We start from the raw sequence: 22,178 nt of genomic DNA on the forward strand, positions 1-22,178 counted from the left end.
ACTTATGAATGAAATAGATGAAAATAGTTACGAACAAGGTCAAGGTTCATGGTCTCAATCAAATAACAGGAAGGAGTTATGATACATATGTATCACAATTTGTTTTGTTACCCCTTTACGAAGTGTCATACGGGTAATATTATCATATCAATCATTAGTCTTGACTTAGGAAAGTACTTGATGAACATAAACAAAAGCAGACTGATGTCCTTGCAGTTTGCAGTGATGGTTGGTTTGGATCTGACTGTGACAAGCAGTGTCAGTGTCAGGATACAACTGAAGTATGTGACAAGGAGACTGGCTACTGTAGGAGTGGATGTGCTGCTGGGAAACAAGGACCAGGATGCCAGAGACAAGGTAACCTGTAATTAAAAACCCATCTATTCCAATAAAATGTATTGTCGTAACGCTTTCATGAACAACACAACTGCTGCCATAGTGGTGACTTTAAGTTATGGGTGATGTCATATATGTTTGAATGTTTTCTTCCAAGTCTTAATGCATTCTATATTAAATCTAGAACATATGGTCGGTCATGTTTGTCAATGATGACTTCATTAATGGGTATAACAAACGAAATCAGTATCATAGGCATTGCAATTGCTGAAATATAAGCTATAACTATATGTTTGATTTATACTTTATCATCAGTTATGGAAAGCATTTAGCTACACATGTGTACAAAAATAATACGTTGTCCGTCGGTCTCTATGGGTACATTGGTTGATGTATCTTCTATGTTAGTTTATGTTCATATATTTACATAAACTAACATAGAAGGTACATGAACCACGCACCTAAATCCTGTGAATAATGAAATATTACCAAGCAAGAACTTAATGCGAAAAATATGAGTTCCTTGTTCGCATTGATGAACTAACGTATTATCTGGACGTATTGGAGTTCATTGTCATGTTCATGCATGCTTTAGTCCAACGCGGTAAGAATACCATTGTCACGCATTTATCCACTTCGTTCATTTGTGGACGACAGAAAACAAACTTATCATTCCATCCAGATATCTTTCATTCGGAAAATTTCGTAAATATCCGTAGATTGGCGTCTTACAGAATTAATTCGAGGGTTACAACATTGCGGATGGTATCTTTCAAATGGAATGAATGCAGGCAATTCGAGTGGGGAACTGCCAACCAGAATCCGACATTCGTGTGTAAGGTGAGATAAAAGATGTATAATACTTGAAGTTTGCAGCGATGGATGGTTTGGCTCTGACTGTGACAAGCAGTGTCAGTGTCAGGATACAACTGAAGTATGTGACAAGGAGACTGGCAACTGTAGGAGTGGATGTACAGCTGGGAAACAAGGACCAGGGTGTCAGAAAAGTATTTAACATTTTATTCCTTATTATCATTGTAGTGTAAGTTATTGACGAAAGTTTCAATTCCGAACTTTGAGTAACGACATAAAGACATACAGTTTTCAACCTTTATACGTTGTGCACCAATCATCAATAACAGAATAGAGAAAGTGAAGTTATTTGGATTTAATTAGTAGTAACTTATGGGCCTGAGTGCGTGAATCTGCAAATAATCATGATTGTATTGATTAATTATCTGCTCACAGAGGCTGCAGTGGGGCCTATTAATAGACTGTTAACATTGCAAAATCTCAATGATATGCCCCCGAGAGGATTCCGGGATATAACATTTACATATGGCTGGAATATGGATGACTGCGCAACACACAAACAAAGCAGAAAAGTCACAGGCAAGGCTTGAGGATAGGTGATAGAGGGTGCTAGATTTGACAGAATATTACTGGTCAACATACTGGTGTTTAATATTTTCTTCAGAAATGAATATATAATGTAAAGCAATATTAAACTAAGTAAAATCAGAAAATACACATTAATACAAAAGGTACAATCAATTCCTGGCGGTTATGGGTCAGATAAAGACATTCTAAAGCAGTCAGTGTTGATAAACAATAAAGCGCAGCTGTCATTTACACACAAAATATTAAGATTTTACACGTTGATTTTAACAATTATTTATCCTATCATAAAATTGCAATGTATCAGGGTAATAAGTTTCCCAAATTGTTAAAGAAATATTTTAAATGAAAAACCATATCCCTTGAGGCTAGATACATGTAACATCTGTTCTGTGAAAATGACATTGATATGTTTAATAATTTTTAAAGCTATTTATAAATACAAATGGTTCCAATCAGAGGACTTTTTCGGCCAAATGAATTCCTCAGAAAACATAAATGGTATGGAATATAGGGGTTGAAAATATCCTTATGGAGTTTGAATTATTCAGAAAACATATGTTGGTATGGATTTTTGGGCAAGCGCCTTTTTAAACTAAGCAAAATGTACGCCATCTAACGAAAACACAACATCGCGATAATACAACAATGCGATATGTTTTAAATGAACACAGGGCAATAAGGCAACGCTTTACAAGGTCAAAGTATGTTATGTTGTTTCATTATCCAACTATCTTCATTGTGTAGAAAGGCGTTGAAATACATGGCAACCTGAGATTGTTGTCGGATCGTGGCATTATTGACGGGCATCTATGATAATTGATATGGTGGTACTTCTTTTACTCCATTGATTTAGTAATATCAATGGCAATATGGGCTGCTTTTCTCTGCATGAAAACGAATCTTTGATAGTTAAAATCAGAAGGCATTTCGTACTTTTTCTTTATTTTCGGTATCATCGCACTGTTATTAAAGTTATAGTATAACCACCAGCATCTAAATATAATGCGAACAAAAGCAAAACAAAAGTAGTGGTTTGATGAATACTCGACTCTGGTTGGCTGGTGAGAGGTACACATTAAAACATAAAGGATGACTAAACATCAACCGATGGCTACGGTGCGACCTTCAAGTATTTAATCATGGTAGTCGTATCTATAAAACACAGGAACAATTCCTTTTTTGTGACCTTCAGAGGTATTCATATTTTTAATTGTTGTGAATACGGTGGAACCATGACGCATTCATCGGTAATTATACATAATACAATTAAGAATTGACCTTCACTTTGTGTGAGTTCATTGGAGTACGAACCTTCATAGAGTGAGGGCCAAATTGTATGAACGTCGGATTTTTATCACAATTTCTTACCTCAAAGGATGTAGGCCAAGATCTAAACAATTTTATTTAGTACGTGTGACTTCATGTTTACACTTACAACCACACAACAACCAGCTATATCGCGGAGTAAAATAGTTCCTAAAAAAGAGAGGTGACATGGGCGTATGGATGCACAACTTGCTCTTCAGAAACATCTTACGCAGCACATGTGTTCAAATCATATCCTCATTAGATGAGAAAGGTCTGTAAAGAACTACCTTAGTAAGTCAGTCACGATGACAGCGCGTCGTAATACATTTACATCAAGTACAAGACGTCAAAATGGCCAACACGATAAACGTGACGGGAGAGATTTCTGAAGTTGTTAATGAACCTGTGGCGGTTACATGTGTTAGTCATCATTGATCATCTGGCCGATCATTAAAAGGTGAATAAAGATGCGTCAAACAGACACTAAGGTAAATTCATAGATTGCTGGAGACGGCCAATGTCAGCCTAGGCACGGACTGAGTCGATACTAAGATAGTTTAGATGTGCATTTCTTCGTTTGTTCATTAGGATAGGCCGCAGCGAGAATATTCGTGAACAATAATGCAGTCACGCTCTCTGACATTTTCTCAATGTATATTGAAACGCTGAGACCAAGAATAAAGGTTCTAAATGATCAGAAAGAACGCTTATGTATGTTTTCATGCTAGGGAATTCCCAGGGTTTTCCCCAGGAATGTCGGAGTAGTCCGTCAGTGTTTACGTCATTTCAAGAACACGATCTCGTGAAAAACGTATGAACGTCAAATTGTATCGTTCATACACTTATGAACGTTAATTTCGCGGTCATGTGACCGACCTCTCGTCCAATGTATATCGTGTAAACTTCAAATTAAAAAAATATTATACTTTGTTGAAATATCGAAAGTAGTATTCAATCTTGTACGCTTCTCGCAGAACAGCAAAACATCATACCATCGCATGAACACAAACCGCGTAAATTAAATAATTGTAATTCTGACACTAATCACTAACAAACGTTTCAGGGCCACACAATCATAAGTCACAAAAATTAGCAGTCACTCAGACTGTACGATACTAGCTCGTTTTCAACTTAAAAGGGGGATATTCAGCCATACTTCAAGGTGGTTGATCCCAGATAAAGAAAAGACCCATATTATCTACAGTTAGACTACAACACATTTTTAAATAAAGTAGGTTTATCTCCTAATTTGACAATATGAACCGAAGTCTATTAACAAAACAAATACTACCTTGATGTAAATAATAGCGACAATTACTTTTCCACAATCAAACAAAAACTCTGTAGAAAGCACTGGTGCCACAAACACATGCGAAGGCTAGTGAAGTAAATAAACCTGGGACATATGGTACACATCAAAAAGGGAATTGCATCGGGCATCACTAATGCGTCAGATTTTGAAGTTGAAAGCTGTAACCCTTATCAAACGACTGAGAAATGTAAAGCAATTTTGAAGATCTTCTGGCTAACTACTCTCTGGCCATCATGTATAAGAAAACCTCACACACAGATGATCTATGCCTGGGAGACATTTCTACAGTCTCTCTGCCTCTTCATTTATCCCAACTCCCTACCAATGAACAGTTTTTCTTTACCTGATATGTCCTCGCCAAAACATATAATGAAAAAGCAAAAAATAAGAAATATATGCCAGGTTTAACTGCACAACACACAGAGAGCGCCAAAGCATGAGAAAGCAAATAGGTGCCAACCACCCCCAGATTGCAACTTCCCCTTGTCTGGCTGTTTGAACGTTATAAACAGAGTGTCCGTACACAGGACAGAGCAAGATCAGTCAGTCCACGCGTGACGACGCCACACTACTTGCGCACTTTGCATTTGGGCAACAGGTTGACACAGCGATGGAAATCAGCCATGCATATATGCCTCTCATCACTTGGTTGTTGTCACTCCGGCTTGATGACTGTGTAAGAATCTACATAGAAACGTCGCTGTATGCAATAAACCAAAAGTTGTTATTCATAAAGTTGTACATTTTCTTACTTACTCACCAACTTCCAGAGTGCCAATCAGTTTGAACGTCGAAGTCGGCACTAAACAAGGACAGTACAACGCTGACGAAAGCACATTCTGCTTCTTCCATATTGATGGCTGTGCTCGGGTTTATCGTCGCGGGAAAATAATTGTCGTAAGGCTGCATTCAGGAAGCGCATCAATAATATGGTGGCCTTGGGGTGGTGGTTTGGCGAAGAATTTGTGGCAACCAACGTACGGCACATGTCATCATCCGTGGCAACCTCGACGGCAAGTGATGCTGTTCTTTAACCTGTGGTGCTACCATTTGTTACCAACAGCAGCAGGGCACAATGTCACCGCACGACAACGCTAGGCCGCACAGACCCAGGATTTAGTCACTGCACACAACGTCGCCATTCTTCCCTGGCCAGCCTGCTCACCAGACTTAAACCATTGGACACATATGGGAGCATAAGGTCATGGGGTATCCTCATCTACCACAGAAGCTGGAAGCCGCACTGACGGACGAGTGACAACCGATTCCAATGCCGTGATCAGGTTGCTGACGACATTGGTGTTCGGTTCAGTCATTTTCGCTATTGAGATTATCTGGTGTCTGCCAACCAACTCTACTATTCATGACAATGCCTTTGATTATTACGCTTTGCTTATTACTGTGTACTGTGAAACAGCGACGCCATGTTCCTTATGACGTCATGATGTGACATACTCATTGATATAGTACACGTAATGTCACCTATGATACCTGTATTAAATTCATAACCATCGAAAAAACATTTCTTACTTGTTTCATTTTAGCCACCATCAAACAGGTGAATATGTGTCAAGTGTATATTTTGTCTGCCAGGCAGTTTATTCCGCGGCAGCCAGACTCATGACCCTTGTGCTGCTCTGGCGTAAATCGTTGTAATTTCTAGATCATCATGAAGCGACAGACACGAAGCAAACGTCTTTTCATTCATTTGCTACCTCAATTTCCAGGGTTGGTAACAAACTCAACGAACTGGGAACACATCCTTCCCATGTTTTGACAATAGCAACCGATCGGCTACTACTATGGAAAGTGGCAGAGAAAAGCTGTTGTATTTTTAACTTCCATAGCTGGTAGTGTATAAAACTTGGATTTCTACTTCAATGTTGTATGACTTCTCAATTATTTGATTTCTGTTCATATTAGGCTGCGAAAGGGAACGATATGGTGTTAATTGTTCCCAACTGTGTGGATCTTGCAAAGATGGCATATCGTGCAATAAAACTAATGGTTCCTGTGCACTGGGTTGTATGGATAATTTTGAACGACCTTATTGCAAAAGTAAGTGACAATTTCAACTACATATTTCAAGTGAAATATAAAGTCGTTTTATTAATACTTTTGTGTGATTGAATTGCTTTGAAACCACAATAATCCTGTTACCTGCATGCTTTTGCTCCTCAGCTCAAAACTCGTGTTTTAGTGTCGCAAATACATACATGTGTTCTTACAAGTTTCATGACACATAATTTAGCTCATTTTAACTTAACTTATATAGCGTTATTGAAATATTTCGTCCATGGGCGAATTGAATTGCTTTGTAGAAACATCCATCTGTTTTCGCCATCATGCCATGCACTTGACAATCAACCACCTGACCATCAGCGTGGTATGTCTAGGGATATCTCTCTACAAGAAAATTATCGCAATTCCTTCACGTTAACTTAATGTGCACTTTAATCCTGATTCAACTGATCTATGAAACCACAATGATCCTGTTACCTGCATGCTTTTGTTCTCTGCTCACTCTAAACATTCCTGTAACCTCACCTGGACAAGGTGGTTTAACTTTGTTCTAATGGCGATCTAAAACATCACTGTTTTAACCATCTGCCCAAAAAAGTCAACAAACTGTAAAAAGTAACCGTCTATACGAAGCATATATGAAGTCTTAATGCTATTGAAATATATTCTATCCTATTTTACTGTAGTGCTTGGAGCACATATATATGTCATGTACAGGTGTGAGGAGAAGAAATAACCAATCCAAACAGTAACATTATGGTGATAAATATGGCGATTTTCTGATTCTTATATATTTTCATCAAGGAATCTACTTTTGCAATGCTGCACGAGTAAAGTAATTCTCATTTCCCTTTCGAGAATGCGTACAGGAGCGATATGGTAACAACTGCAGGTCCCTTTGTGGTCACTGTAAAGATGGACATGCATGTAACCAAAACACAGGGCATTGTGAAGACGGATGTATACCGGGATATGAAAAACCACGATGCACTGACGGTGAGATTAGCGAATCATCCGTCTCTACTTGATAGCTTTTCCTTGTTTTGTTTACTAGTTTGGTCACTTATCTCACACACCTCCAATATGTACTCCATGAAAGACGATTATTAAAAAGACCAGGTACCGAGGAAAACATGCCTATTATGAAAACAAAAGGACAAATTGTGTTCCAAATTCCCAAAAGTTGCAATGCACTGTGACGGACCGTAACGCATTCACATAAGCACGAATTTCACATTAAATATTTGTATTTGACCGACTTTGATACCTTTTCACATAGTTGATATTTGGATAATTCTTTGATGATATGGACTGTATAAACTATGCAAACTCGTATGTACAGAATGCCTCAACAAGACATATGGCCCAGACTGCAGCTTGGCCTGTGGTAGATGCCTGAACGGGACATGCAATAGTACTGACGGGGCGTGTATACATGGATGTGAGCCGGGATTTGTGGGCGATCGATGCGTGCCAGGTGCGTTGATTTCAGAGAAATACTCCTTCTTTCCTTGGAAATAGTTAACGCGTACATGTTTGGGTCAACATTGCATGGTGGGTACTTTCTACCTGTGCAATAGAGGACGGATGAATGCAGCAATACCATCGTTTTTTGTTTTTTTTATATAAACACATATTGTGTATCCCATTATTTCTTTTGACATTGGTTGGTTGGTCGAATTGAAACTAATTGATGGTACACAGATGTAAAGAGTTTGTTAACATGGATTTTATTATAAAACAGACTTTTTTCAAGGAATCAAATCAGCCAAAATAATTTCTTTCATTTCCAGTTTCGGAATGGTAAATAGCTTTATATAAATGCTGCTGGGTTTCGAACTTAGCATGCAATAGTTTTCTATTGAACAATTAAAGTGAGTAAATGATGAGAACCAAGTTATGTTTATGTGGCCTCACAGTACGACAGACAAAAGTGTTGTATATTTAGTGACAGTGGGTGTATCTCAGGTTGCACAAATGTCTCTGGTGTCTTGGAATGTTGCATGCCATTCTTTTGTCATACAACCTGTAGTAGAGTTGTTCTTATGCAATACGTGAAGGTATTTACCGTCAACGCCAGACAATAATCGGTCTCGATAAAATTTCCAAACAAATGGGTACCCATCACCTTTCTCTTGGAAAATTATTAGTAATGAAGTTATACATAAAGATATCTACTTTACAATGGTTGGTATACTAAAAAAGAACGTAGAATAAGCGTTTTCATTACTTCAAAAATATGCAAAAATGCAAAACTGGCAGGTACTGTGTTAATCAATCAGAAACAATGCTAATTCATATTTATGAATATGTGATAAGTTTCAAAATATCCTTATTGATCAATAATAGTTTCCTTTATCAACAGCGACGGGCAACAAACAAGAATCACAATCTGTGACTGGAGCTGCTGTAGGTGCTGTAATCGGAGTGCTTTCAGTTGCCGCCCTCGTCGCTGTGTTGGTTTACATACGACGGTCAGTCTTCAACATCATAGGCTATTGAGACACTCTCAGATGTTTCCCATCCATCGTATACCCAAGCAGAAAACTGGAGTTAAATGAGATTTAACTAGTTTCTTAACGTAATCCCAAATGGTATTTATGAATTAACTGTGTTATGTCGTGATAGGACAATATTTTGTGTTTACATTTGATGATACTACTGGTCAGTTATATATGAAACCAGCTGAATGCCTCTTACCTTGAACAAGGTTTTGAATGTGTATATGTGTAGGTGCAGTTGTGTGTCTTCATTACGCTCAAAGGAACCTCGTCTTCTCACAAATTAAAAGAATAATGTGAAAAAAAGTGGTAACTCAACGTCTTCAAAGGTTCTATCATTTGTGTTTGAGTTCAACTATTTCATTAAATATTTAGTATCTGATTACATATTTATGTTTTGAACTTCTGGTTTTCGTTATTAGCTTATGTATATATCTTGATAACTATTAGAAGAAGGAGTTTACAGAAACCTAACAAGGAACAACAACTGGAGGAGGATACAATTAAGAGTTCCTTCAGTGCAGCGTCCAGTGAGTTGTTTGAAAGTTTGCATTTGGATAGCGTAGTATTTAAAGCGTTCGTTTGTTACACAAAGGGTCATTTCTCATTTCTCGGGTATTTTGTCAATGTGGCGTTACTTTGTTGGAATATATCTAATAAATGCACAAAACAAACTCACTTATTCAAATCTATATAGAAATGCGTTGATTCTTTGCATTGATGCCTTTATGAAGATCTGGTAATGGTTAAAGGTAAGAGTCTGCTACTTATACTATCATGTAATACATGAATGTGTTTGTTATGAAATATGACGATGTCACGTGTGTTTTAGGCGAAAGAACAGCATCTACATCCATGCAGTCCACAAAGCTTGTTCAGCCACCAAAGAAACCCAAACCTCCCGGCGACAACGTGTATGAGAACTCGGACCCCTACTATAACGTCGTCCCAGCCCCTGTTCCCCTGGAGAGACTCATGCAGTATGTCAGGGAGAGACTGGCAAGCGACGGATTCGAGCACGAATACAAGGTCAGAATAATTTAGATAGAAAAAGATAAACTTTGAATTTCACATGCAAGTTGAAACGCAAAACAGGTTATACCAGATATACTCTTCAAAAAAGAAACGCAAAACGGATATTTGCGGCCATAAATGAAGAGGTTTAATGTGTTATAGTGTCAGTGACAAGTTTCCCGGATCAAAATGATCATAACACGGACATGCAAACAATTTGGAAACACGCACCCAGTGCATTTTCAAAAGGGCCATGGAGCTGCACGTACTGCACGTGCAGCAGCACTATGAACGGTATTAAAGTGCGGGGTTTTTGGTTGCTTGGCATCTGCGTCAATCGAACAATGACAGTTCAATAACATGCCAAGATTAACAGAAGTGCAAAGAAACAATGTCATAGCCCGCGAGGAGGCAGAGGAGTCCCGATCAGCTGTAGCCAGGATTTTCAGTATAGCGGAAAACACCATCACAAGGCTATGGGATCGGTTTTAACAGCATCGTCAACACGTGATCGGCCAAGGTCGGGACGACCAAGAGTAACCATCCCCGCCTCAGATCGTTACATCCGACTGCGCCACCTACGTGAAAGGACGACTACAGCCACCTCAACCGCATCCCAAATGCCCGGACTGCACAGAATCTCCGACCAGACCGTACAAAACCGTTTAAGAAAAGCAGGTCTTCGAGCAAGACGTCCTGTTCGACGCGTCACAGTGAGTCGACAACACTGTCAACAACGACTCCTTTGGTGTCGTCAACACAGGGTATGGCCTCAACTCCGATGGAGAGATGTCTGGTTCAGCGACGAATCAAGATTTCTCCTCCGTCGAGAGTATGGAAGAGCACAGTCTACAGCCTTGGAGAACGTTACGCCGGAAACTGGTGGGGTTTGGTGGGGGTAGCGTTATGATGTGGACGTCTATCTCTCATCATGGCAGGACAGGTTTGATCCATATCCAGGGCAGTCTTACGGCTCAACGATAAGATGGCTCCCATTTTCAGCCAACGGCAACGGTGTATTCCAGCAGGACAACGCTCGACCGCATACAACACGGATCACAGGAACCTGTCTACACAACAGCAACGTTGATGTTCTCCCCAGGGCCTCGATTCCAACGGGGTACATACGCGTTATTGGTTGTAGCTGACCGTCCTCTTGGAATTTTCCCATGTACCGATATCTGAAATGACTACAATCACCAAGTGTTCTCTCCACAACATTTAGGCTCAATACCTTGTACGGTTCCTCGTATAAATGTATTTTCCTACCTCACACAAATCTGGCTTTGCATTTCTGTTTTGGAAGGGTATATTTTGCATGGAATATTATCTACATATTCCTCTCGGTTGTACGTGTACTTCATTTTTTCGACAAGCTACTACACCATGGACTGAATGCAGAGCACACGGAGGGGAAGAAACCTGAAAATAAGAAGAGAAACAGATTTCTGGCTCTGTTTCCCTGTGAGTTGTCTGCTATACCGATATTATTCATACTACTTTATTAAGAACCATGCTTATATTTGAAGATATAGTTAGATGGAAATAAAAGTAAATGTTTTTATTTGAATGTCATTATAAGACAGATTTCCAAATCTCTAAAAAGGGGAAAGTGTGACATGTAAGTACATGATGTATTCATGTGTACACAAACAACATTTCATAGGTTGAATTTTTGTTTTTTCAATCCTGCACAGACATATCTTCCTATGCAAACTAACGACTTCAACACCTTCAAAATGACACCATGTGTAGGTTAATTAATTAAATTATCAATGACACAAAAGCATAAAGGTACGAGATTACTAGAATAAGGACAGGTCCCTTTAGTGGACAATACAGACAATAAATAAAAACAATGTGCATAAAGTAAAGATATTCTAGTTCAAACATGATTCAGTCTGCACGTTTCTGTAATGTTATCAGTTTCTGTGTATGAATACAGAGTGGCGCACCTTAACTGTCAGGATTCGCAAGTAGTTTGGTCCAACTGAAGATGGCCCTGAATATTTGCTCTGATTCTGATGTTTCGTTTGTCAGCAAAATACTTACAGCAATTCATGTGACATGCTTCTTAAACTTCCACCCACATTAAGTGTTTGGAATTCCTATAACAGATGATGCCAGTCGAGTTGTCCTGTCCCCTGATGGTGACGCTACGTGTGACTACATCCACGCCAGCTATCTACAGGTCAGTTATCACTGTTGAGAATCTCTAGTGATTACTGGGCCACTATAGATAAAAGCTTGGGTTTGTTTCCGAAGAAACATATTAACATTATTCATGAGTCATTAATTCGTTTGCAAAACACATAGTGGCTGTGACTTTTTTCTAAATATAAAAATTTTCATAAATGTAAACCTTTCTATTGGGACCTTACTTACTCATGGTGGGCGGCCGGGTAGCCTAGTGGCGAACGCGTTCGCTCGTCACGCCGAAGCCCCGGGTTCGATTCCCGACATGGGTACAATGTGTTAATCCCATGTCTGGTGTCCCCCGCCATGATATTGCTGGAATGTTGCTAAATGCGGTGTAAAACGACACTCACTCTTTACTTACTCTTAATCTTCCCGAGGCGAGGGAGTTAACTGACTTAAAAAGAATTACTGGGAATTACTGGGCTCGATCGTAGCGAAACCAGTGGCTATAAGCAGTTATGTTCCTTCTAAACCTCTCCTATCGACCAATCAAATTCCACCTCTCGTATCACTTGCGTTTGCTTCACACAAAATGGTTGCGCCTGGTCAGGACAATCTGATCGATAATCAAGATCTATATTGTGATAAAACGGGTCTTACATCGCGAAATGCATCAAATCACGCGAGCACCTTGATTAAAAGCATGAAAAGATTTAGAAAGTATCTGTTAACAACGAGTTAGCGGTGCACATGCCTTGCAAATCTTGCAGTCGAGCGAAATCTGCATGACACTTTACGAACCGGATTTCGATTTCGGTGCGCGATTTTGATTGGACTATGCATAGACTCGTTAGTCCAGCCAAAATGTAGCTCCACAATACCAGCCTAGTTCGGCAAGGGTTGAAACGGGACTTTTAAAGTCAGTTAACTCGGGAAGATGCTTACTCTTAGGATGAAAAGCATATTGGAAAATGTATATCTATTATCATATATATCTCATCGATGACACACTTCACTTTTGAAAGCGCACCTGGATTAGTGAATTTACATCGGAAACGAACGTTTGTCGTTGGTGTGATATTTTTAATATTACATGGTAGCACCATGACACACCCATTTCAAAGCTTATTTAGTTTTTAAATCGTTTCGATAACAGTTAATTTGTTTCAGGGCTTTCATGAAAGCAGCAAGTTCATAGCTGCTCAAGGTATGTCCTACGTAATGAATTCTGCCTGCCTTAAAATACTGGTATATTCCAAATGATAAACCGATACTGTAATTGAATTTTATAAAAGAATAAAAGACCGTTACTTTAGACCTAATTTGTAAGTGAGCTTTGTGGTTAAAAACGTTCGCTCGTCACGCCGAAGACCAGGGTACGAATCCCCGCATGGTTACAATGTGTTAAACCGATTTCTAGTTTCGACCGCTGTGATATTGCTTGAATATTGCTAACAACGGCGTAAAACTCGTTCCCTTTTTAAAAAAGACATTGTTAAAGATTTGATTTGCCGGAGCGTTATGTTACACGCGAAAAGGTGAATAAAAACTCTCCATATTGCAGGACCAAATAACGTAACTGTGGATGACTTCTGGAGAATGATATGGCAAGAGAATGTGTCACAGATTGTCATGCTGACCAGGGTAATGGAACTCAACAGGGTAGGTCCCTTTAAGATTATCCGTTTCACTTTGAATAATAAAACAGAAACCTTTCATTCATAGTATTATTACTTACAACAAGCATGTTATCCGACAAGCCTTGATAACACAATGTTCATGTTTCACGATATATTTGTCATCCATAGACAACTTGTTTCAGTTCGAACACTAATAATGCACAGTGTTTTATATCAACACAGCTATTGTTATTGTATCTTTGGATATAGTGTCGGGTTTCAACATCAGCACAACACATTTTGCTGATTGAAGTCAGTCGCAGAACGTTACAAATGTAATATTGGTGAATCAGAATAAAATCGCCATTATTGCTTGACATATTTGTGATCGACATAATGCGTTTTCGAAGCGTTTCAGTGTGTAAATTGTTAGCATGTTACTGTTTATATCATACCCTATGTCTTTATATAGAAAAAGTGTGAACTGTACTGGCCAGATGGCATGAAGGACAAGAAATGTGGAAACATCCTAATCAAGCCACTCCTGTCAACAGTCAGGGCGGATTTTACCACCAGGAAGTTCCTGGTTCAGCATTCCAATAAGGTAGTTCTAAATGATTTCATCAGATAGGAGTATTGTTTCTGTCAGATGAGTCTTTGTGTTCCTACATTCACCATTAAGCTTGCAGTGACATGACTGAAGTACTGAAGCATTACACCAGGGCATACTTAATCACTGGGGGATAATCTGTGAGGGACTTTTGTTGACTGTAAATCATTGACTGATAGCATGAACAACTTTACACGCAGTCGTAGACTGACTCATAACTAGGAAGGCACACACTGTTCAAGAATGTAGTTGTACATAGAGCTTTGTAAGTTAGCATGTGCTGCTGTAACTGAAATATATATATATTTTTTTTACTATTTTATTTCTTTTTGGAGTACACCAACAATATGTTTACAGAATATAGTTCATATGCAATCTTAAATACATACAGGTTACAAAGTATATCTATTGATTATAACAAATAAAAACTAAATTGCTGAATGATAACAAACAAGCATACGACGTCTTGTTGTGTGTGGTCTGGCATTATCGTACTGGAATACGGCATTTGAGTTCTCCATACTGGGAGTGACGTGTGGCTGTGTGTATTTAATATCGGTACCGTTGTGTCGTTACATTGCTGGTCCAGGTTGGTCCTGCAATTATTCGAGAATGTTGCCCACACCATTATACTATTACTGCCGAATCTCTCGTTCACGTCGTTGTCTACATACACTCGATATCTTCCATCTGAACGACGAAGAAAAAACTCGTTGGACCACATTTATCCACGTCATAGTCAATAATGTTGGGCCTTCCAAAAGACACCTATATAGCTTTACCTCACGTAGGCGGATGTTTCAGAGGATGTGGTGGTGGACGTTTGCCGTAGATGACTAACACGGTGGAAGCGGCACGGGGCTATGGCGGTCACACCTGATCGATCTGATAGGGTAATGTCACGGGTACATGTTGTCCCTCCGTGTTGTTTACGATTCCAGAGTCCCGTGCTGGTGCTTTGGGATATATGACACGCACTTGCTATGGCCGACCTTGATTCAAGCAACTGATGGTGTTTTTTCTTTCTACCTCAGTCAGTCGCGGCATTGCAGTATGTTATTGTGCAATTTCATTGAAAAAGAGGACAGGTAAACACAAACCCAACGCTTCTGTTTAGGACTTGTTCTCATGAGTCACTTATGTAGATCGCGCACTTGCAATGATCCCGTTTTGCACATTGATTCGTTTTGACGAATGTGCCCTTTTGTGATCTGCATTTTGCATCAGTTGTTTGTTGGCGACTGTAACAATGACAATATGCGTCGACCACCTAATAAAATTATGTCCTGTATCGTTATGGGTAAAATTAAATATATGTTCATGTTCATATCTTCATTTGAAGCCCTCTGTCAAGAGGACAGTGACCCAGCTTCACTTCACGTCCTGGCCTGACCACGATGTTCCTTCAGCGCCGGCTCTGGTCGGCTTCTGGAAGCAGTGCAGGAGTCTGACGTCATCAGAGGAGGACATCACCGGACCTGTTGTAGTTCACTGCAGGTACAAAACATACATGCGTGTGTAATCACATGTCAAATAGTCTCGTAACGTATCAATTTCCAAAAACAAATGGCAGGAAATAGATTCAATGCTACTCGATTTCGTAATTAATTATTGTAACGTGTATTCTTATGTTACATAACAATGTCACAAATCAGAATCATCCAGTAAATATTCCGATTCTGTACAGAAAATAAATGATCATATCGCAGACTAGTTGTATTTTCACTGCATTTGTAGCGCTGGAGTCGGTAGGACGGGAACATTCATTGCTCTGGACAACCTTTTTGATGAAGCAGAATCTCTGAACAAAGTGAACGTGTTCTCGTGTGTGTCCAAGATGAGAGAGGCGAGGATGAACATGGTGCAGACTGTGGTAAGGACACATTCTTCACAAAATGACTCTTCGTCCTGTTTAATATAATGTTTAACATGGTTGAGAGATTTTGAAGGATTGTGTGAAGAAGAACGATGAACCATACATGCAAAGTATTTGAGGAATATCAATAGGGATATCATGCATGGTCATGGTCATTATTGAGCTTTGGAACCTTTAGGAATATTGCAACTGTTGTATGAGTGAGTGAGTTAGTTTAACGCCGCTTTTAACACTATTCCAGTTATATCACAGCGTGTGAGCATAATGTGGGAGGAAAGCCCGAAGTGATGCAGGTCTCAGACGTTGAGCAGTTCGGTGAAACCCACGAGCACGGGTATGGTGCTGACAAACCTAGAAACATTCTGGGGGGGAACCGGGATTCGAACCCACAATCATAGGTTTCTGGCGTGCCCAAGGGACGCAACTCTGCACAGTGTATCGCGTTGCCTGTTGTATGAAGACTGAATGAAAGCCAAATATGCCGTGTTTATAGGAGCAGTACCGTTTTGTCCACGAGTCTGTCATGGAAGCCATAGAGAGTAGGGGCACGCTCTACACTTTGTCCGACTTTGAGAAGATGTTTGGTACCGAGCTGAAATATACCAGACGACAGGAAATGGAGATGAACAAACAATTTCAGGTGGGAATTATCACTACAGACAGAAAACTGTTCCTTGTTATGTTTGTGTATAGTTTGCTTTGAAAGAAGAATATGTTGAACATGTTGCGCACGATATCGTAAATGTTGCGCCACATGTGAACGTTTACAGTCAGAGTTTACAGTCAAGCGACTCATTTGGTATGCATTTATGTGTTTGAGCTGAATATGTTGGTTTGTTGATCACCGTTGTTTACGTCGGACTGTAAAACTTCAAATTGGCAGGGGACTTAGTTTTTGACACAATTTTCAACAACCGACTCGTTTATTCATCAAACAATCGGCCGAGTCACAGAGCATGACCAACCGATCCCCATTTTATTTTGCCCTCATGACAAGTATTATGTACAAGCTTGTGTTTACATCCGAAATCCCTCAGAGTGAACAATACATGTAACATTGGTGCGTTTGTAAGTCAACTTAGTATAGAAAAGGTCCATCAAAAGCACTACAACTCGTTTTAATTGTTGTCATTATGTACCCACTGACCGAAACCAACCGTAGCAATTTGTTTAGTAAAGTATAATGATCTACACCATGGATCTAACAGTGGTTATTTTGAATGTGAAACTATATGTGTAGATTGATCTCTGTACCTTTCCAGAAATATGGTTAAATTACCACTTATGCATTGACATCGGTATTGTTTTCCTTTTCTCTTGTGCTAAAACATGTATTGTGTTTCTACACAAATGGCCAATATCCATATTTGAGCATTTATTCATTCAAAATATCAGGGATGCCAGAATCACTACCTGATATGTATGAAAGCTGAAAACACAAGGCCTCATCAATCTTTTGTAATACAAATAGTAAAACCCCATTTCCTAGGTTGCATTTATCAATTTCTTGAAGTCGATTGCTTTTCCTCTATCTCAATCATTACTCCATGACAAAAGCACTCTTTTGTAAAGATGCATTCCTACGCATGATGTTATGACGTGTCTATATTTTGTTTGATCAGTCTCTTGAATCCATGAAGATGGAGATCCCAGAGAAGTTGGCATCTGATGCTTATCTGCCAGATAATATCAGCAAAAACAGAAACAAGGATATTGTACCAGGTTTGCATTTCGTCTCTTTTGCTGATAACGTCTTAAAAACCTCCATTGTATACGTGCCTACAGCAAACTTAATCCACAGAGATGCTAAAGAAAATAGCAGTCGTGGTAAATAAAAGCGACAAAACCCTTTCCATATTCAAAAGAAATCGATTTACGATTCCGACTTTATCATGGGCAAGTGCTTATGAATCACTGTTAAATAGTGATGATACCAGGGGTTCGCGAAAAGGTGAGCGTATCCTGCCCCACCAGTGGCACCCATCACCAACACATGCAAAGGAAAGTCAAGTGTTTACCTGAAAAAACACGGGAACATGTGGTTCAAGTCAAAATAGGACATCATATTTGTCACGGATGCGTCAAATTTGGAAATGTCTTCCACATGGCTGCCATAAAAGCTTTTGGAAACTTTACCGAGGCCTTGAATGTTGTAACATTGATATAACAACTTCTGAGCAAGCGTCGTACGACGAAATCGTGGTAGAAAGCGCATGCTCGATTGTATCTAAACAAATTGTGAAATGTAAACACCAAAGACCGGAGCTGCTGGAATATTGCTGGACATGAAGGGAAAGGAAAGTTGACTACTGGAGCGTTGGAGTCATCCCTCTTGTCATACAGTCTTGTGGGGAGTGTTTTGTCATTTTGAATATTTATGCATAGATCTAACTATGAAACAGATGAGACGGTCTCACTGGTCTCTTTTATTTCTAGTTCAGGAGGGTAAGTAAGTGGAAGGGAATTGGCTATTTGATGGGTACTGAAAGATATCAGATCAGCGATATACACGAAGCTTAAGTTAAACGTCTTGGCCAAATTACATTGTTTTGACATTTTCGAGTAGGAAGACTGGTCCATATGCATCACAGGTCCGCAAGGAGTGAACACAATTGGTGCCCATGGGGATGCCCACTTCTTGCCTCAATGTTTTACCCCCAAATTTTACATTGATATTATCAATGAGGAAGTCCAGCATTTCACATACTGTTATCTCAGTAAACTTCAGATGGCAATTTTGAAAAATTGTCCTGAAACTATAAATATAGATACAAAACATGGTGACCACACATACAGTTACGTAACAAAGGCCTTTCCTGAGATTGCAAAAAGTCAAGCAAATCCTTTGTGTTTTTGAGAATCCACATGTTAAAAATATTTAGTACCATTTGCTTCATCCACCCAAATATGAGGCAGTTATTCTAAAGATAATTTATGGGTTATGTTCAAAGTTGGTATTTGCATCTATCATTTGATTCTAGTGAACAGGGGCCGGCCTTTTTTGTCAACTCCTGTCGCAGATCACAATAATTACATCAACGCTGTCATACTACCAGTAAGTATGTCGAATGTTTTTACTTATCTATTAATGATAAAAACAGATCAAGTATAACTTTCATGTCATAAACTTGAGGAATCGCTTTAAGTTGTCAATCATTATGTTTTACTGCATGAAATGAAATGTAAACAACAAATTCAGTAATGATAATTGAGATATGTTCATATGTGCGTGCCTTGTATTTTGGAAAGTTTCAAAATGTTTCAACCGATATGTACCTAACCCTAATATCATAAACATATGAAATCTTGGTACCGAGCTATAATATAGGGCTCTCAATTACCCCCCATCTACTTAATGTGAGTAATCAGTACACTGTAGGAACATGACCCTGCCGATGTCAGGAATAGAGATTGATTGACTGACTCATTGTAAATTTGAACGCCTGTAGTTGATTATCTCGGTTACAGTCTTCAACACAGCCCCTGGGTCTGATAGCAACTCAGACACCGCTGGCACAGACTGTTGTAGACTTCTGGAGGTTGGTATATGACCATGACTGTTTCACCATCGTGTGTCTTCAGGATATGGAGGACAATCAGGTACATGAATAACATGGATAACAACGACAGATTTCCCTGACCAGTATCTATTAGGCTCCTTTTGTACACATGTATAATGGGATCTTTACCGAAGACGTTCAAAAGTCATTGACTGCTGTTTGCATTTAAATATCACATATAGAATCAATTGAATTTGATGATCGTGTTGTTATCGAAGTGACTTTTGTATGCTTGAAATAAAACGTAAGAAAGACTACCATGATGCATATCAGATTGTTGATGACACAGATAGTAGTAGTAGTAGTAGTAGTAGTAGTGGTAATAGTCGTCATCGTAGTAGTAGTAGTAGTAGTAGTAGTCAATGCAAGCATATCATATATATATATATATATATATATATATATATATATATATATATATATATATATATATCATAGGATACAAAACATAGAATTTTATATATCATAGGCATTATGACGCCACAAATAGTACTATCATGCGTCGCCTAGGACTACAATGTAAGTTAAAGTTTTCATTACACCTATAGAGCCGTTGAACGGGAAAGATCTTGTGTGGATAAAGAAGTTTTGACAAGCACTAATATCTGGACTATGTTTTTATATATATATATTACTGAATTATGTCTTTTTTTAACCTTGAAGGCCTTATATCCAAGACAGAATGAGACGTTGAACATAGGACCGTTCCGCATCACCACACTGCAGGTGGACGCATCCCGAGACAGTTTTACTGAGATGCAGCTTAACTTGGCTCTCCGGGAACAGGTAGTGCTACATCATCCGGCCAATTCGTTGACCTACATAATGCCCCTGGGAGTAATGGAATAGTGATATTGGTGCATGATTTCACTGTACACCCCGTACAATTTTAATAAAATCCTGTTTTAATAGTTAATAGGATCAGACAAAATCTGATATCGAACAACATTTTTGTGATCGAGCCGGTGTGGGATAAAGATGACACGTCGTGAAACCAGTTAATTTGCAACTGGGGTCTTTAAACACTTTCCTCTCTAAAAGCTCATGTCAATAAACACTATCTTGGTCAAGTATCTCTGGTCTTCTCTAATAGCCTGTCTTCTTTTTAGGATAACACACATCAACAGATCCGCGTGTTTAATCTGAGATCACAGATTCCTGGACCTCCTGAACCAATCCTAGACTTTGTGAATGAAGTTGGAACACAAGGCTGTTCTGAAGAACACAAGACACTTGTACATTGCCCGTATGTTTCAGGCTGATCTCGACCCTTTACAACTGTGCTTTCTTTAGCCCAGCCCCCAAATTATGTTGACCATTGATACGACTCCCGTTTCACATTAAAATGTCTCCCGCTTCATAGTTTGAAAGTACTAGGTGATGGCCCCAATCGGCGTATTTCGTAGTATCCTAGTAGAATGTTGGAACAACGATAGCTTGTGTGCAGAATTATCCGCATATCACATGCATTGAAGATGAAACAGATCGAACTTGTATGCACTCCAGTTGTTGTTTATGGCTCACCAAGTTGATATTTGGTTTGATACAAAAACGCGTACATATTTTTTTCTTTGAAGAATGTAACTGCAATTATGTTTCTTGACCCTAAACAGTGACGGTGCCCGACTGTGTGGAGTGTTCTGCAGCGCCCTCAACATCATCACCAGACTCCGACTTGACAAGGAAGCAGACATCTACCTGACCATCCGGGAACTTCAGTGTATCAGACCTCAGTTCATCGAGTCCTATGTAAGAAAACATGTCTGTGCATCATTTCGTTGACTATTATGGGATTATTGTTGTTCTCAAAGTAGAGCTATGTTATCCTTACATCTGAATATTGATGCACACATATACTGATGTTGGATTTAGCGATTTCAAAACACAGCATATTTTTCACCTTTCAACAATGATAAAATGCAATATAAGTCTAAACAGTGAACAAAGACAACCATGTCACAAGAGTTGAACTTCGCGAACACCTGGCATCATCACTGACTTTAAATGGCTATTTTCTTGCATCGACAATTTGTATTAACTAGAACTGGGTCGATGTTCATGTTGGTGCACTAAAGTTCCCGAGTTTTATCACATTGAGCTCACTAGCATTTATCTATGCTGAGTCAACTTCAAAAGAAATGTTTGAGCCGAGACTTTAAAACTACCCCCTAGATATAAAGCATCAATACATACAAATTATGTGAATGGCCGGTGCTATAAATATAGTTTTTTTAAGAATAAACTTTGTGTCATATAGGTGTATAAATGTGAGAAATGTCAACGTAGTCCTTAAAACTTAGTCTCTTTCATTAATATGTGATGTCACCTTCAAAACGCGACTGTTAGAACTTTATTTTCATTCAAATGATGTAACTATCAAGGTTGATATACACTCCGATTACTCTAGACATAAAGCATTTATATATATATAATACATTATATGCGTTTCTCACATGAGGGAATGAGTACATATGAAATGG

The 22,178-nt window shown here is 39.0% G+C and overlaps 1 protein-coding gene across 1 annotated transcript in view; it reads left to right on the forward strand.

Annotated features, from left to right (window-relative positions):
• LOC124131202 (receptor-type tyrosine-protein phosphatase T-like) overlaps positions 1–22,178 on the forward strand; it is a 41,717-nt gene that overhangs the window by 12,127 nt on the left and 7,412 nt on the right. Inside the window, exons 9-29 of the mRNA XM_048395167.1 lie at positions 1,206–1,343; positions 6,281–6,415; positions 7,238–7,375; positions 7,722–7,856; positions 8,745–8,853; positions 9,331–9,410; positions 9,713–9,909; positions 11,271–11,358; positions 12,012–12,085; positions 13,204–13,240; positions 13,598–13,695; positions 14,125–14,256; positions 15,605–15,759; positions 16,000–16,135; positions 16,632–16,778; positions 17,761–17,860; positions 19,120–19,193; positions 19,607–19,738; positions 20,362–20,484; positions 20,808–20,944; positions 21,312–21,447. Of these exons, the coding sequence (XP_048251124.1) occupies positions 1,206–1,343; positions 6,281–6,415; positions 7,238–7,375; positions 7,722–7,856; positions 8,745–8,853; positions 9,331–9,410; positions 9,713–9,909; positions 11,271–11,358; positions 12,012–12,085; positions 13,204–13,240; positions 13,598–13,695; positions 14,125–14,256; positions 15,605–15,759; positions 16,000–16,135; positions 16,632–16,778; positions 17,761–17,860; positions 19,120–19,193; positions 19,607–19,738; positions 20,362–20,484; positions 20,808–20,944; positions 21,312–21,447 (2,501 nt within the window). The remainder of the gene's footprint in view (positions 1–1,205; positions 1,344–6,280; positions 6,416–7,237; positions 7,376–7,721; positions 7,857–8,744; positions 8,854–9,330; positions 9,411–9,712; positions 9,910–11,270; positions 11,359–12,011; positions 12,086–13,203; positions 13,241–13,597; positions 13,696–14,124; positions 14,257–15,604; positions 15,760–15,999; positions 16,136–16,631; positions 16,779–17,760; positions 17,861–19,119; positions 19,194–19,606; positions 19,739–20,361; positions 20,485–20,807; positions 20,945–21,311; positions 21,448–22,178) is intronic.

The sequence above is a fragment of the Haliotis rufescens genome, unplaced genomic scaffold, assembly GCF_023055435.1.
Source record: "Haliotis rufescens isolate VD_foot unplaced genomic scaffold, xgHalRufe1.0.p SCAF_14, whole genome shotgun sequence".
Classification (NCBI taxonomy): Eukaryota; Metazoa; Mollusca; class Gastropoda; order Lepetellida; family Haliotidae; genus Haliotis; species Haliotis rufescens.